Source organism: Calidris pugnax, unplaced genomic scaffold (assembly GCF_001431845.1).
Source record: "Calidris pugnax isolate Ruff unplaced genomic scaffold, ASM143184v1 scaffold25, whole genome shotgun sequence".
In the NCBI taxonomy this organism is placed as follows: domain Eukaryota; kingdom Metazoa; phylum Chordata; class Aves; order Charadriiformes; family Scolopacidae; genus Calidris; species Calidris pugnax.
Genome location: NW_015090805.1, coordinates 8,732,265 through 8,746,581, shown reverse-complemented (window position 1 = coordinate 8,746,581; position 14,317 = coordinate 8,732,265). Strand labels below are relative to the sequence as shown.

Genomic DNA, 14,317 nt, shown 5'->3' with positions numbered 1-14,317 from the left:
TTTTACTGAACAGTGGGTTAGAGCATGGCCTACCCATGCCATCCTTGCCCCAGGGGAGGAAAGCAATGGGAAGCATTCCCAGCTTCCTAGTCCTTTGGAGATGGCAGTATGGAGAAGAAAAACAGTGGTCAGAGTTGCTACACACCATCTTCTCCCACATGCGTGTAGGTGTGGAGTGGGGAAGGAAGGCAGGAATTGGTGGGGTGGCGAGGGGCAGGGAGAGGCAGCTCGATGAGAGAGAGAGCTATATTTTTAAGCCACGTTTAGCATCATTGCTTCTGCAGGTAGCCACTGGTAGGGGCACTGTCTTTCCTGAAAATAAACAAATTAAGCAGACAGTGCAAATCTCTGTCATTTTTGCTCCTGCAGTCTGTGGTGCCACAAGTATCCCTGGTGTAATACCTCTTTTTCTTCCCAAGATCAACCAAGAACTGGGACTCACCTAGTGCAATCTAAGACACAGCTTAACAAGTGGCTGGGCACATCAGATACCACATGCTTTGAGAAGCTGGCCCAGGCATTTGCACCTATAGCCTATTCAGAAGGACGTGGTCTTGAAAGAGATATGAGATATGGTTAAGAAATGCTAGAAAGTGAAGGATGAGGTGACAGAAGAGACTACTCCTTGCATATGGAATAAGACCAAGGACTGATTCCTAGCTTGGCAGCTGAACAGCACATCCCCTGTGCACAGCTATGGACTAGCCTGCTCTGTTGGTAAACAGACCTTGGAGAGGCTGATGAAATGATCTAAAACTTTGACCTAACGATTACTCAGTGCAAATAATAAGGAATCCCGTGCTTGAACTTGAACTCAAACTCCCTGCTCCTCCTATACACAGCAAGTGTAGACATATGTTACTTCTTCTTGAGAAGCTAGGGACAAAAGTGCTACCCTGCAAGGACTCTCATAAGCCAGAATGTGTGCTGTAAGACTCGGGGGGAAAGGCAGAAAGCAGGTGAAACCAGACCCTGACTTAGCTTCTGAGGAAATGCATCCTCCAGGACAGTTTTAAACAACCCTGTGACTTTTGTGAATTCTGGGCTTTTTTGAGTTTTCTGCTTGGACCCTAAACCTTTTGAGATGATTTGATGTTGGCAATTTGAGTCCAAAGCTGGCTGGGCTGAGAGCATACCCATCCATCTCGCCCTCGCCTGCTGTGACGGATGTTAGATCCCACCTCAGAGGGGACCAGAGGGGGTTAGGTGGTGCTGAATGCTTGTGCCTATTGATTTGTGTTTATTGGTTCCATTATTTCTATTTACACAAGGACTTTTGCTGTCCTCCCGTAACTCAGCCCTGCCAGGCTAATGCAGGTAATAAGTCACTCTACCCCCCGATTCCAGCAGCTTCTCCATGATGGGTGCTCATTTTCTGCCTACACGGACAAACTGCAGCCTGTGCTGGAAGGGAACAAAATGGCTCCATGCCAAGCCTAGTACATATGACCAGCCTTAAGCACTGCTCTCGCAGCATTTGGCTGAGTGAGGGGAGAAGGGGAGGCAAAAACCTTGGAGGCTCCTCGTGGAATTCAGCCCCAGCAATGTTACGTGGGCGCCGGCACTGCCCCTGCACCTTTCCTTACTAAATCCTGTTATGGGATTAGCTTGTCTGTGTCCTCAGCATTTTGCTCTCATATTTGAAGCAGGGTGAGCTGTGTAGTGGTCTGTGCGACCGGGAAATGGTATGTTGGAGGAGCCAAGTGTTGCCTAAATTGGTATTCCCCTTCCATGGAGACGAGGGGGCTGGTGTTATGTGGGGTTGCTACGTTCCCTACCTCTCTCTGTCCCGCTGAGGTCCTACATGTTGCCAAAGGGCAAGAGATTGCATCCTGCCGTTTTTACTGAAGCTGTTGACATTACATGACCACTGCAATTTCAGAAAACTCACAAAGTATCTCTTGTGCCCTTCACTTTAAAATCCTTTTTCCCTAGACAGACTATGTGAAGATGACAGACTGGTTCCATGTTCTAAAATGGATGGTTTTTTTTCCCCCCACAAGCAAGTCCTCATGCCCCTTGTTTTTATCACAGTCTGATGTAAGATGCCATATAAAGATGTCCTCTGTGTCCCCAGAGGAATTAAAACAATCATTTGTACAAATGTGAAGATTTTCTGATCTCTTTTCAGACTAGTTGTTTTCAACCCTTGTGAGACAAATTCTCTCTTCCACAAAACTATCAGCTATCCTCCCCAGCCACTTGTGGGATAGGGAAGGAGATTTTTTTTTCCACAGTTTATATTGTCACACAGCCAAAGATTCATCAAGGTTTCCAAATTGCAAACCTAATTTAAAAAAGGGGAAATTTATTTTTGTTGATCTGATAAGCCTACATCATTTTTTCTCTTTGCTTCCTCAGACCCCTCACCCACAAATCTTAATGTTATCAAGCATATCCAACAGACTCTTAAGTCTTAGCCAAGTCCTGCTTTTGGCGGATGGTCTGAAGCTGAAATCTGTATAAAATGGGATTAGACATGAAGCATGTCATCTGGTTAAAGGGATATACTGGGAGAAGGGCAATAAGGAGTCTACCACAACAGTTCTTGTTTGATGGAGCAAGGACCGTCTTCTCAAAATGTTCCTTTTAGGTTTTATTTTAATTGAAATGGACTGATCTACGCACTAACAGGGAATTAAGCATGACTTATAAAACCTTGCCTGGCTCAGCTGGTTTCTCACAGTCCCTAGATCTGAATGCCTGGCAGAGAGGTGCAGGGGTTCCCCCCACAGAACTTTCTCTGAAGAGCTAAATACTTCCCAGGGCCTGACATCAGCAACTCACATGCTGCTGGTTCAACTGAGCAGGGCCCACCTGAACCCAACACGGCTAAAAATGAAGTACCCAAAAAGTGGGGTGAGATGGGCTGGAGAAAGTCAGTGGCTGTTTCATAAAAGCTGGCGGTTGCTCTGCTGGTTTATGGGGCGCAGCTGGAATTTCTTCTTTCACCTCTGGGTTTCCTAAAGAAGGATGAAGATGGTAACATTTACTTGAGAGAGGGCAGAGGCAGTCACGTGTATATATTAAGCAACCACCATGCCTGGTTATCTTCTTTTTCTAGCCACTACAAATTTTCCAGTATTTTAGCAGAGGAAGAGTAGTGTGGAAGGCACAGAGTTTGTCAACTGAAACCTGGACCACTAATGCCATCCAGTGGCTGGCACTCACTAACACACTTGGCATCACTAATAAACTCTGAATTGACTGGAACAAACATTAATTCTAAACTCTTCCCCCCATGCTATTTGCAATCATTCACACAGCTTTTTTTTCCTACCAGAGCCCAGTTTTGTACTGAAAAAAGGAAAGAAACCACGTAAGATACGTTGTGTCTAGCTTGTTTTAAGTACATTTTTTTTCCTTTCCAAGTATCATCTACAGCTTAGTCTCCGAGAAGTAATCCCCATAAATGTTGTACGTGCTGCTTCATGCACCTGGTGCAATAAGCTTTCCTGCCCTTTTACAGTGAAGAGCCACAGGGGTGAATGTATTCAAGTGAATTTGGGGTACAGAGTAAAACTGGCTTGGTTTTATTTGTTTCTGTGATGGTGTGTTACACAGTCACACACTGTTGCCCCCACGTAGTTCATGTAGCCCCCATAAAGCAGCTAGGTGCAGCAGGAACTCCCACTGTCGGCTGGCAGGAAGGAGCAAGCTGTAGTTGCAACGGCTTGTACTAGAGAGATGACCTACTGCTACATCCTCCAAAATCCAATTAGCTAACGGCCACCACGGTCAAATCACAGCCATCTGCATCCTGCTCTGGTCTGCTCCTCTCCCACAGCTGCTGAGATGGAGCAGGCAGAACCGCAGGATCACAAAACCTGGCCAGGACATGTTTCTGCATCCACTCAAGCATTTGTGAGGGCGACTCATGGCAGGCTCCTAGCAGAGCCCTAAAGGACACCATCCCCTGCCTTCAAAGCAAGGGAAGAAAGCAGAAAGGCGGTCCAGTGTGGGAAATTCTCCTGCTTTCAGACAGAAAACATTTCATTATTTTTTTATGCCCCACAGGGGTGAGGAGTCATGGCCTGGGCTGCCTGGACAGGAGGAGTTTGGTGTGCAGAGGTTGGTGAGGTGAAAGCAATGAGAAAACCCTGTAAAGAAGCAGGGTGGTGGCTTAACAGAGAGAGGAGCTGGAGATCTCACAGTCAAATCAAAGAAAGGACAGTATCTGGGGAGATAAGGGGCATGACTCACTGACCAGCACAGAGGTGATCCTTCTGTGATGGGAGCTCTTGTGGGCTGAGGCCATGCTCTACACATGGAGGTAGGCTAAAGGCTCCCCTACCACCCCCAGGCACACAGCAGGTCCTGGGCATCCAAACAATGTCTTCTGTGCTGGCAACAAACCATCTCAGAGGTACCACCAGCAGGCCCTCAGCTACTCAGAGACAGGCACAATTGACAAATCCAACCTGAAAACTCTACATGGGTGCTGTCTCCACCACAGAGTCATAACCAAGATCACGACAGGGATGTTGATCAGAAACAGGAGGGCATTGTAAGTGATGGCGCTCATGTGGTTGGGCATGAATTGCCTCTGCTGCAAGTTCACACAGCATAGTCGAGCAAACCCACCACGATGGCAGTGATTGCTTCTCCTGCAGATGGCAGGGTGAACACAAGTGTCCCTGCAGTGACCCAGGAATAGCTGCTGTGATTGCTGTTTCTCCAAAATACAGTCATGATGCTCTGGATGTCATGAAACGCCAAAAGCTCCTGGGGAAACTAAGCAGCAGATGGCTTTGCATGCCTCCCAGTGGCAGTCTCTTCAAGGTACTCACCAGCTCTGAGCTGCAGTAATCCCAGTCGGTGGGTCCCTGTCACTGCCAGAAGGCAGGGCTGCCCGAGGGCAGTGCTCACCCGTGGCTCAAACAAGAGAAAATGAAATGAGAAACGGCTTTCATTCATAAAAAATGAAAATGGCACATCCAGAGCTAGTGCCACGGAAGTGGCCTTCCATGTCCTGAAGCAAACGGTCTGCTCTTGATCATTCCACCTCTGCAGGATGGCACACTCCTACAAGGAGTGCCTCTGGTTCGTGCCCAGATCCCAGTGCCATGGCCGGCACTCAGTGGTGGCAGCTGGGACTTGCTGTAAAAATGGCACGAGAATTACTTTGTGGAAGCTCTCTGGGCTGGTTGTTTGCCAGAGGGGTGCCATCTGAGGATGCAATGAACATTCATGGTGAGAACTTGGGTCTGGAGAGGTGTCTGGTACTCCGTGGCAGGTGCTGCATTGCACCCACCCATGCCGAGCAGCTCCGTCAGTCTGCCCTGAGCAAAGGCTGCCATTGTCCCTCAGACGTCCCAGGATAATTACACGTGGAACTGCTCTTTAACCACGTTATGTCAGAGTGATCCCAGCTAGAAAATCCCTGCTATTAAAAGTGTGCAAACTAGCCTGGATCACAGCGACAGGACCGGATTAGGGAATAACTGCATGAAGTCAGGAAGCGGCGCTGCTCTCCAGCAGGAACCAGAGGGTTCCAAAACCTCATCTTCCTCCACAGTTGTGACAGACCAGCATAGGCAAGCAGTTTGCAGCCACGTGACTTGGTGAGCTGCCTGCCAGGTGGCTGTTAGGAGGTGTAAATTGCTGCATTTCTGGAAAGGTACGGGGACTGTCCGGCCAGGCCCAGGTGCCCATTCGGAGTCCCCGGCACTGATGAGCTGGGGAGCATCACCAACAGAGCTGGACGTAGTTCGATGCAGACGCAGGTTTCCGTGGATGCCACAGCCTGTTCCAGAGCAGTGACAAAGCTTGGCCCTGGGGGAGACCTACCGGCGGGTGTTTAAAAGTCTCTCGACACTTACAAGTGAATGTGGAAGGGGACTTTTTCTTCTGTCCACCAAAACCAAGGGTGACAGTGCTCGAGTCCTGTCTGGGAACTTGTATATCCGCTCTGGCCACGTTTTGTGAAGACATTCCAGATCACACAAACCCAGAGGGAGGATGGTTCCCGGCGTGCACGCTGGGTGCAAAGTCCGCACGCTTGCTCCCGCGGCGCACTTTGGCCTTTTGGCAAAGCTGGAGATGTCTGCTGACCTACGGAAAAAACTTCCTAGCAGATGCAAAGTGGTCACATAAATATTAATTGCGTGGTACTGTGGAAATTGTATTATAATACCTGGCTAATGTATTTTGCAGCTGCATTCCCATTTATTATTTGTATTAACATAGCACCCAGAAGTCTCGTTTCACTGACAGCTGTACAAACCCAAGCTGAGTTCTACTTCTTGCACATGAAAGAACTCGGCCGCTCCCCAACCACCCAGCGTCCCCAGAGAAGAAACCACGTGTTTAAAAATCCAAATAAAAACACATCTTTGTTATTCTGGAGACCTGCCTAGACATATTCTGTTTGGCAGTCTTGATTTCCCACTGCAGATATGGGATAGTTTACCCTCTTGTATCACTTCGGTATTTTCTAATTGCATATTAATTAGCATTTTCACTGTGCTTTTTTACTGAATCAAACAATTGTATCTCCAGGATTAGCCAACACAGCTGAGTTAAGTAAAAAAACACCCACCCAACCAAACCACCTCATCCTCTGGCATACTGATACCTGCTGTACTACTAAAATTTAAATGTAGTAAACATGGAAGAGAGAGTATAGAACAGTTTGTGTCAGGGAGTGCTGAAGAGTATATCCAAATGAAGCCACATGGGAAGTTACCTCTGGCATATGCTTACGTGGGTTGGGATTTGCAAAGCAACTTATATATTAAGTAACATCAAGAGTTTAGTTACAACTATAAGGACTTTTACAAATAAAATTCTAGCTAAAAATCTAGGACTAAGCTTTTCTTTTTCTATGCTGTGAATTAAATACTTAGTAGGTCATTATATATAACATATATAATGTTTTAAAAGTACAGGCTTTCTTCAGAATTCATTGATTTTTATCCTAGTTGATATTTTAAATGTATTTTCCTAATATATATTTATACACACAATGTTTTTGTTGCATCCATTTAGGTGCCTGGACTCTTTCAGTGGGCAAAATAACATTCCTGAACACATAAACATTTTGATGGTCTCTAAATTAAAAAAAAAAAAAAAAAATATTTCAGATTACTTTTCTGGATAACATTCTGGCTTTGACCAGTTTCAAACGTAATGTTTTCATTTCTTCTTCCTGACAAAAACTTGAATCACCGGTAACGTGAAGCGTGCTTTGCTCCCAGAAGCAGCCTTGCCAGCAGCCACCGAGTACCTTCAAATATGCACAAACTTGTTTTCCTCCTGAGGGTGCAGAAGCCCGATAAGCACTGGCTGCCATGCCGGAGCTCAAGCACCTCCTGCTCCGCTGCCCCTGGGCTTGGTGTGGCGCCGTCCGACAGCCTGGCGTCACGCCACGGAACTCTGCTGGCACAGCCTCAAGAGATGCCTGTTTGCCAGAAACGGGGTGAAGGACCCACAGGACTCTGGTCTGCCCTACCTTGGCCATGCCGACAGCCCTCTGCTCCTGTGTGACAGCAGAAACCCAAACCCTCTGGGCCTGATTTTTGCTCTGGTGAATCCAGCTGCGGCACGCAATCCCGGGGCTTGCCCATGGCCTTCTGCCCCAGCCCCCCGAAGTGGCAGGAGGTGGGGGCTGCGGGGGGCTGCCATGGCCAGAGGGGAGATGCCCATCACCTCGGCAGGGTCCACACCGGGGCAGCCGTTTTCTGTGGCTGCTGGTTGCAGTTGTGCTTCTCTGCCTGTAATCCAAGTGAGGAAATAAGCTACTCAGAGATGGAGAGTGTATGCACTGAGGCTGATGAAGCAACGCTGGGTTAAAATAAGTACGTGCAGGAGAATAAGACCTCAAATTATCATTTTCATCACCTTAACCAGTAAAAAAAAATAGCCCAGTAAAAAAAAATAAAAATCCAGTAAATAGTTTAAAAGCCATTTTAAACTTCATCTATGTTTTTCGCAGTTCAGTTTGATTGCAGTCATCACTTTGCGCTGTAGCACCAGCTCCAACAAAGACCTCTGCACATTACTTTTTCTGGAGGCACCCGGAGAATCCAGAGGATCCATGTGTGCATCCATTCCGTCTTGCGTAGGACACTCCTGCCTGTCAGTGTCAGCTCCTTTGTGCTCCTGGTTTCGGCCTGTCAGGCTGTTTCCATGGGGAAAGCCTCCCGAGAGCTGCGGGGCGTGCAGGAGCTCCAGCCCACGAGCTCTGAGCGCGGCGCTGCAGGATCGGCTGTGCCTGCCAGGGACTCCTCGTTTTCTAGGAATCTTTTATAGCCAAAGGTCAAACAGCCTTTTGAATAGAAACAGAGGGCTATGGTTTCTCTTACAAGCTACTTCTGCTCTTTCAGGGAGACAGAGGTGAAGAATATCATAGTCTTATTAACATAATTAAAAAATTGTCAGCATTTTCACTGAATTTCACTGAATTTCACTGAATTTTTAGAGTTGGAAGGGACCATAGAGATCATCTAGTCCAACTCCCCTGCCGAAGCAGGATTGCCTAGAGCTAGAGCATGTTGCTCAGGACTGCATCCAGGCGGGTCTTGAAAATCTCCAAGGAAGGGGACTCCACAACCTCCCTGGGCAGCCTGTTCCAGGGCTCTGTCACCCTCACCTTGAAGAAGTTTCTCCTCATATTTGAGTGGAACCTCTTATGTTCCAACTTGTGCCCGTTGCCCCTCGTCCTCTCGGTGGGAACCACTGAAAAGAGTCTGGCTCCCTCCTCCTTCAACCCTCCCTTGAGATACTTGTAGGCATTGATAAGGTCTCCCCTCAGCCTTTTCTTCTCCAGACTAAAGAGTCCCAGCTCTCTCAGTCTCTCCTCATAAGGGAGATGCTCCAATCCTTGAACCATCTTTGTTGCCCTTCGCTGGACTCTTTCTAGTAGTTTCCCTGTGCCTTTAGCACAGTGCTGGCAACTGCTAGGAACCCGGTCTGAAATCCTCCTGGCAACAGGCACTGCCAGGAGCACCCTTCTCCTGCGGGTGCTCCTGCCCCACACAGGCACCTACCGCCCCGTTCCTTCAGAGCGTGCCCACAGCGGGATGCACGGGAGAGAGAGGACATCGAGCATGGGTTTTGTGCTGCTGTGACAGACCGCCCGCTGCTGACCTCCACGGGTGGTTGGTTCAGCAGGGAACCTGTACAATCCCTCGAATTCACTAGAAATACACACTGGACCAACATGCGCAGGCTTCGGTATTGCATGAAATATTTAAAGTCCAGCCCTTGGTGAATGTTAACAAGCAAAAAAGAAGAAAAAATAAAACAAATCAGTGGGCAGACCTTGAATAGCACCAGTGCCCTAGAAGGGTTGTAGTAACTTACGGCTGCAAGCCCCATGCTGGGTACAAAGGTCTTCATCAACATTTACACAACCTCTCCGTTGAGTCTCATGTTTCAAGTTTACTCAGCTTGTCAAGCAGTGGAGGATGAGGGACCTGCAGCAGACAGATTAGCTCAGTTCAGCTACTAAAAGTGAATGTTATTTTTAATCTTGTACGTTCCATGTAAAGGCTTTCCAGCTCACACTATTTTAATTACATGAATACTTTGGTTATCAGCACCACTATCCCTTAATTGGAACAGCAGGCTTTCCACTAGGGAGCCACCATCACAAAGTTTCTAGTGAAATACCACTTAATAATTTCCACAGCACATTTCATCTCCAAAATGTTATACAAACATAAACTCAGTTAATTACCTCTCCCAGCATCCCTTAGAGGCAGGGAAGTGTCATTACCCATGTGTAATCAAAGGAGAAGACTTAAATGACACAGGATGTCTTGCCCAGAACAACACAAAGGCTTGGGGTTTGTTTTGGTTTCTCAGTGTAGGTATCTAGTGCTCCTTGAGACGCCATGGAGTGCCTTCAGGGATGCATAGAGGGCTGGCAGGTAGGTAACAGCAGCTCCAGGACCCCTTCTGCAGCAGCTAGAGGCCAGAGGAGATAGCCTGGAGTATCTCAGATGGTACTAGACACCGATATGTAGACAGCTGGGTCCAGTGACAAAGCATTAGACAGAAGGAAATGCCAGCATCTAGGCTGTGGGATCCCAAAGGAAAAAAACAAACCAACCCACAAGCCTCTTCCAGACCATTCAAAATCCATAATAATAATCTACATGTGGTTCAGCACTCTCCTTACTGAGCAAGCCTGAGCTAACATGCATATATCGTGTTCTCTGTGCATTAGGTGATTCTCAAATGCAACAAGTGTTCTCCAGTGCCACAGTGCAAGGTCACGCTAACATTGGAAATGCAGCTTCCACCTTTCCAAAGAGAAGATCTAGATGACAAGACTCTGCAACTTGTCCATTACAGCACTGGGAGGCCATTGCTCATCACCTTTGTGTAACAGGGGTTACTCAACCGCTGAGCTGGAAAAATGGGTTAAGAATCACCAAAGATCTGCTCCAGGAGCAGAAGGAAGGACTGCTTTGATCCAGCCCCACCAGGATTCTCAGGTGCTAGAGTACAAAGCTGTGGAGAAGTTGTCTGCTTTCCTGCATGCTGGGATTAGCACACCTGTACTTATCCCACCAGCACCCTCCCCTCCAGAGACACACATTCAAGGACGTAATGGACCAATAGGAAGGATTATTATTCAAAAATTCATGTTTTTCTGTTTGCTTTTCTTGATATAAGGGAATAAACAGAAAAAAAAATACATTAATGCAGATTTGTGGACAGTCATCTTGATGAGTGAGCACCTATGCACACAAGCACAGTCAATCTGGAGTGGTTTGCCATTGCAACCTCAGTTTCAGTCTGTATTTTCCCAGAAGAGTTATCACAAGTAGAAAATACTATATATTTGCACAAGGCACCAGAGGTATGGTTGCCCTGAGAACCACAGCCCTCAAAATTCCCTCTAATTTTTTAATCCATACAAAATCTCAATCAGAAAGTATGTTAATGTACTGCATGGGTTTCATGCTTGATATATGCCATATTTTTACGGCACATAAGGGTTTGGGATTTTTTGTGACTTCTGCACATTTTCCTTAGAAGTTTATTAGCTTCTGTCTACACAGACTGGACTTCAGTTAACCTACATCACACAGTAATTATCCCATTTGCCCTAATGGTTTGCCCTTCACTCTCCTAAATTGCTGGCAAATTAGGAAATAACCATGACTATCTTGAATCCTAGTTCGTCAGAGATCCCTGTGTGTCTACGTTTACACAGCGAGAGCAACCCTTTTGATCAACATTAAAAACTGCTTCAGTCCCCTGCTACAGCCGACGTGCTTTGCAGGCAACTACAGAACAGGGCAAAGAGATGAAGCTGTGTGTCCACCCAGCCTTAAGTTTGTCCTGTCTTCGTTTCCATCCTCTGGGCTCCTGTTCAGCCCACTTTATCACCAGTTCACCTGTGAAGGTGCAGCTCCAGGCTTCCTCCATGCTGGGATGGCAGAACCAGGGTATGGGGCAAAGGGGGATGTCAAACAAGAGGTGTGATAGTTGCAAGAGATGCCACCCTTTCTCACGCCTGCCAGATCCTCTGTCCTACCGTGGTTCCTACTATCTAAGTTTGTAATCTCACCTTGTGCTTTTTCTTCTTTGCTTTGTGCTTTGACTCCAATACTCCACATAACAAAATATGGCATTGCTACCAAACACCCTCCTCAGCTTCTTTGGGGTGGATTTTTTCACCTACTGATGAGATTTAAGAAAACGAATGAGTTAAAAGGAAGTATGTGGAAGAAAACATAAACAAACCCTTCCCCTGGCTTCTTGTGTAAGACTCACGTGAAAGACTATACCTGTAAACTAACACTTTTGTATTTCTATTGTACTTGTGAAAGAAAAGAATAATAGAAAACACTCTAAAGGGTGAGGCCATTAGCTATATAAGATTACTGATCTCTTTCTGCATGCACCATACAAACTCTTGTATATTTGTTCTTGAAATTCACATCTCTCCTTTAGCCTCCTACTGCTGATCTCTTCACCATGGTGTCTCTTAGCACCTCAGCTTTGTTAGCTGCATTCTGCCTAACTTAGGCACCAGGCACCTCAGGGTACCTTCACAGGCAACCTGACATCGATACCGAATGTGATAAATGTCTGGAATCAGTATTATTTCACTTTGCATACTAAGAAGCCTGGCACATCTGGCTCTTATCCATCTGTTTGTCCCACATTCAGGTAGAGGGGCAAAGAAGGGCAGATCTTGAAAACATACTTCCAGGAAGGAAGGAATAAACCTATCTGATAATAGTCAGATTTGGACACAAGCCTAAAAATAAGAGAAAGCATTACAGCACGGCACTCAAGATGCCCCTGTTTCTGAGAGGCACTGATAAATAAAGATAGTGATATGGGAAGCCAAAGACAATGGAAAGGAAAATGAGTCACTACTATCCCTTCAGGTTTGCAAACCATTTTACATCAAACAAGATTTGCCTCAAGGGCACTGGAATCTTTCCTCTTGATGTAGCAAGCACCTAGGTTGCTGCCTGTTGTGCCATGAACACAGACCTGTTTGCTCACAAGTAATTTACAGAGTCTCTTCTCTCCAGGCACATCAGGAATGAAATTCTAGGGAGTGTAACTCACAGCGCCGAGATGCCTCCTAGATAGGAAGCGGCCCAGCTCTCCTTCTCTCTCAGCTTCTTTCCAGGATTAAACTACAAATCTTTATCTGTTTCTCAAATAGTCCCCATGTATTTATGTGGGGTTTTTTTTCCCTGCTTCTTCTTCCTCAAGCAGAGAAATACACCACTCAAGCAAACAAATCCCTGTTTGTTTCAGTCATGCCACCTGAGGCATGATCTGGTGTCATGGCCAAGTCTGATGTGTGAAGCTAACCTTGTAAGTCCTTGCCTGACCATATGGCACTCTCAACCAGACAACTTAAAACCACCTGGGCTTTAAGTCATTTATACCTTCGTGATATACACAGATTACCTAAAGTCCCAAGTATTGTAAAATCATTTCGTATTTCTGATTTAACTTCTCCAGCAACAATGGAGCAGAAAAACAAACAACATAGTTTTGCCAAAAGAATTAATTAAATGCTATCTTTCTCAAAATGCTCAAAGGCTGCAGATCTTTGAACAAGACCACAGAACTGTATGCTCCTCAAGTCTGGTGTTAACCTCCCCTCGGAGTCTAAGATTTGTCAATGTTATCAGCGGGGGGAGAATCTATTTTTTCATCTCCCCCCTACACATTCCTCAGACAAGGAGTGGTCCATGCCTACGCCAAGACTTTTTTCATTTTAAGCAGAGCCCTGAGCTCCATACTACCTACCCAGCCTGTTGCTGTGACAGCCTATGTGCACCGGTGTCTCCAAGACAAGTCAGCAGCCGAGCCACACACTTTGCTTCGCATTGTAACTTTGATGGCTTCTTGTACAAAACATCTTCCAGGCAGGGCAACTTATCTTGAAACGCGAAACTGTTCAGAAGCAGCTTCAAAACCGCATTCCAATTTTAGATGGGAGTTCATGATGCGCCACACCTCAGTCACAGTAATGGCCTCCAGGGGAGGGAAGGAGATGCAAAGAAAAACGTCTGCTGAATAGGAAAACAACAGCGATGCTGCCTCTCCTCATGTCACAAGGTCAGGGCACGTCTAAAGAAAAAGGTTTATGTGTGGGCTAAATTGTAACATTAGAAGAGGAAGGAACTGAAGCCCGATGATTTGAGAGAGAAACCTTCAAGGTGAGATGCTGCACGCGCCGGGCCTCCTTAGGGCCCAGGTGCCACCGCGACGTGAAACGCAGGAGCAAATTCCCGCAGGCTCTCGAGAGAAAAGGCGGGGTAGGCCAAAGCGCGGAGCCTGACCCCTTCCCCCCTGCTGCCTGCAGTGCCGGAGCCCGGGCACCACTCCGCAGCCGACCGGGAAGCCCCCTCTTCCCCCCCGCCCTCACGGCGCCGCCTCCCGCCTCAAGCCTCTCGCCCGCGGCCACAACGCCACCCGCGGGGGCCACCGCCGTTACACAACCGCCCCCACCGCCAGAGGGCGGCTCCCCCGCCGATTGGCTCCGGAGGCGGATGCCGCTGATTGGTGCGCGCCCGCGCGCTGCCGCCTCCCGTCCCCCTGGATTGGCCGAACCCGGCGCAACCGTTGCTCGAGGCGACCCGCCTGCGCACCGCGATTGGCCGCGGCGCTGACGGGCGCCCCATATAAGGGCGGCGGGAGGGGCGGTGCCCTAGTCCTCGTTGGCTGTTGGCGGGGGTCTGTGCTGGGTGCCGCTCTCCGGCCGCCGCGGGAACAACATGGCGACGCTGAAGGCCGTCTGCGTGATGAAGGGGGAGGGCCCCGTGCAGGGCATCATCCACTTCCAGCAGCAGGCAAGGGCCGGCGACGGGCGCGACCCTGTGGC

The 14,317-nt window shown here is 47.7% G+C and overlaps 1 protein-coding gene and 1 long non-coding RNA gene across 2 annotated transcripts in view; one reads left to right on the top strand and one right to left on the bottom strand.

Annotated features, from left to right (window-relative positions):
* Window positions 1-8,809: 8,809 nt before the first annotated feature.
* LOC106885735 lies at window positions 8,810-13,782 on the bottom strand. Its single transcript, XR_001411491.1, has 3 exons — window positions 13,240-13,782; window positions 11,528-11,640; window positions 8,810-9,419 (listed from the first exon to the last, which is right to left on the bottom strand). It is a non-coding gene; the product is annotated as an uncharacterized LOC106885735 (long non-coding RNA).
* Window positions 13,783-14,092: 310 nt separating this feature from the next.
* SOD1 (superoxide dismutase 1, soluble) overlaps window positions 14,093-14,317 on the top strand; it is a 7,623-nt gene continuing 7,398 nt past the window's right edge. Inside the window, exon 1 of the mRNA XM_014938071.1 lies at window positions 14,093-14,285. Coding sequence (XP_014793557.1) covers window positions 14,211-14,285 — 75 coding nt within the window. The 5' untranslated portion in view covers window positions 14,093-14,210. The remainder of the gene's footprint in view (window positions 14,286-14,317) is intronic.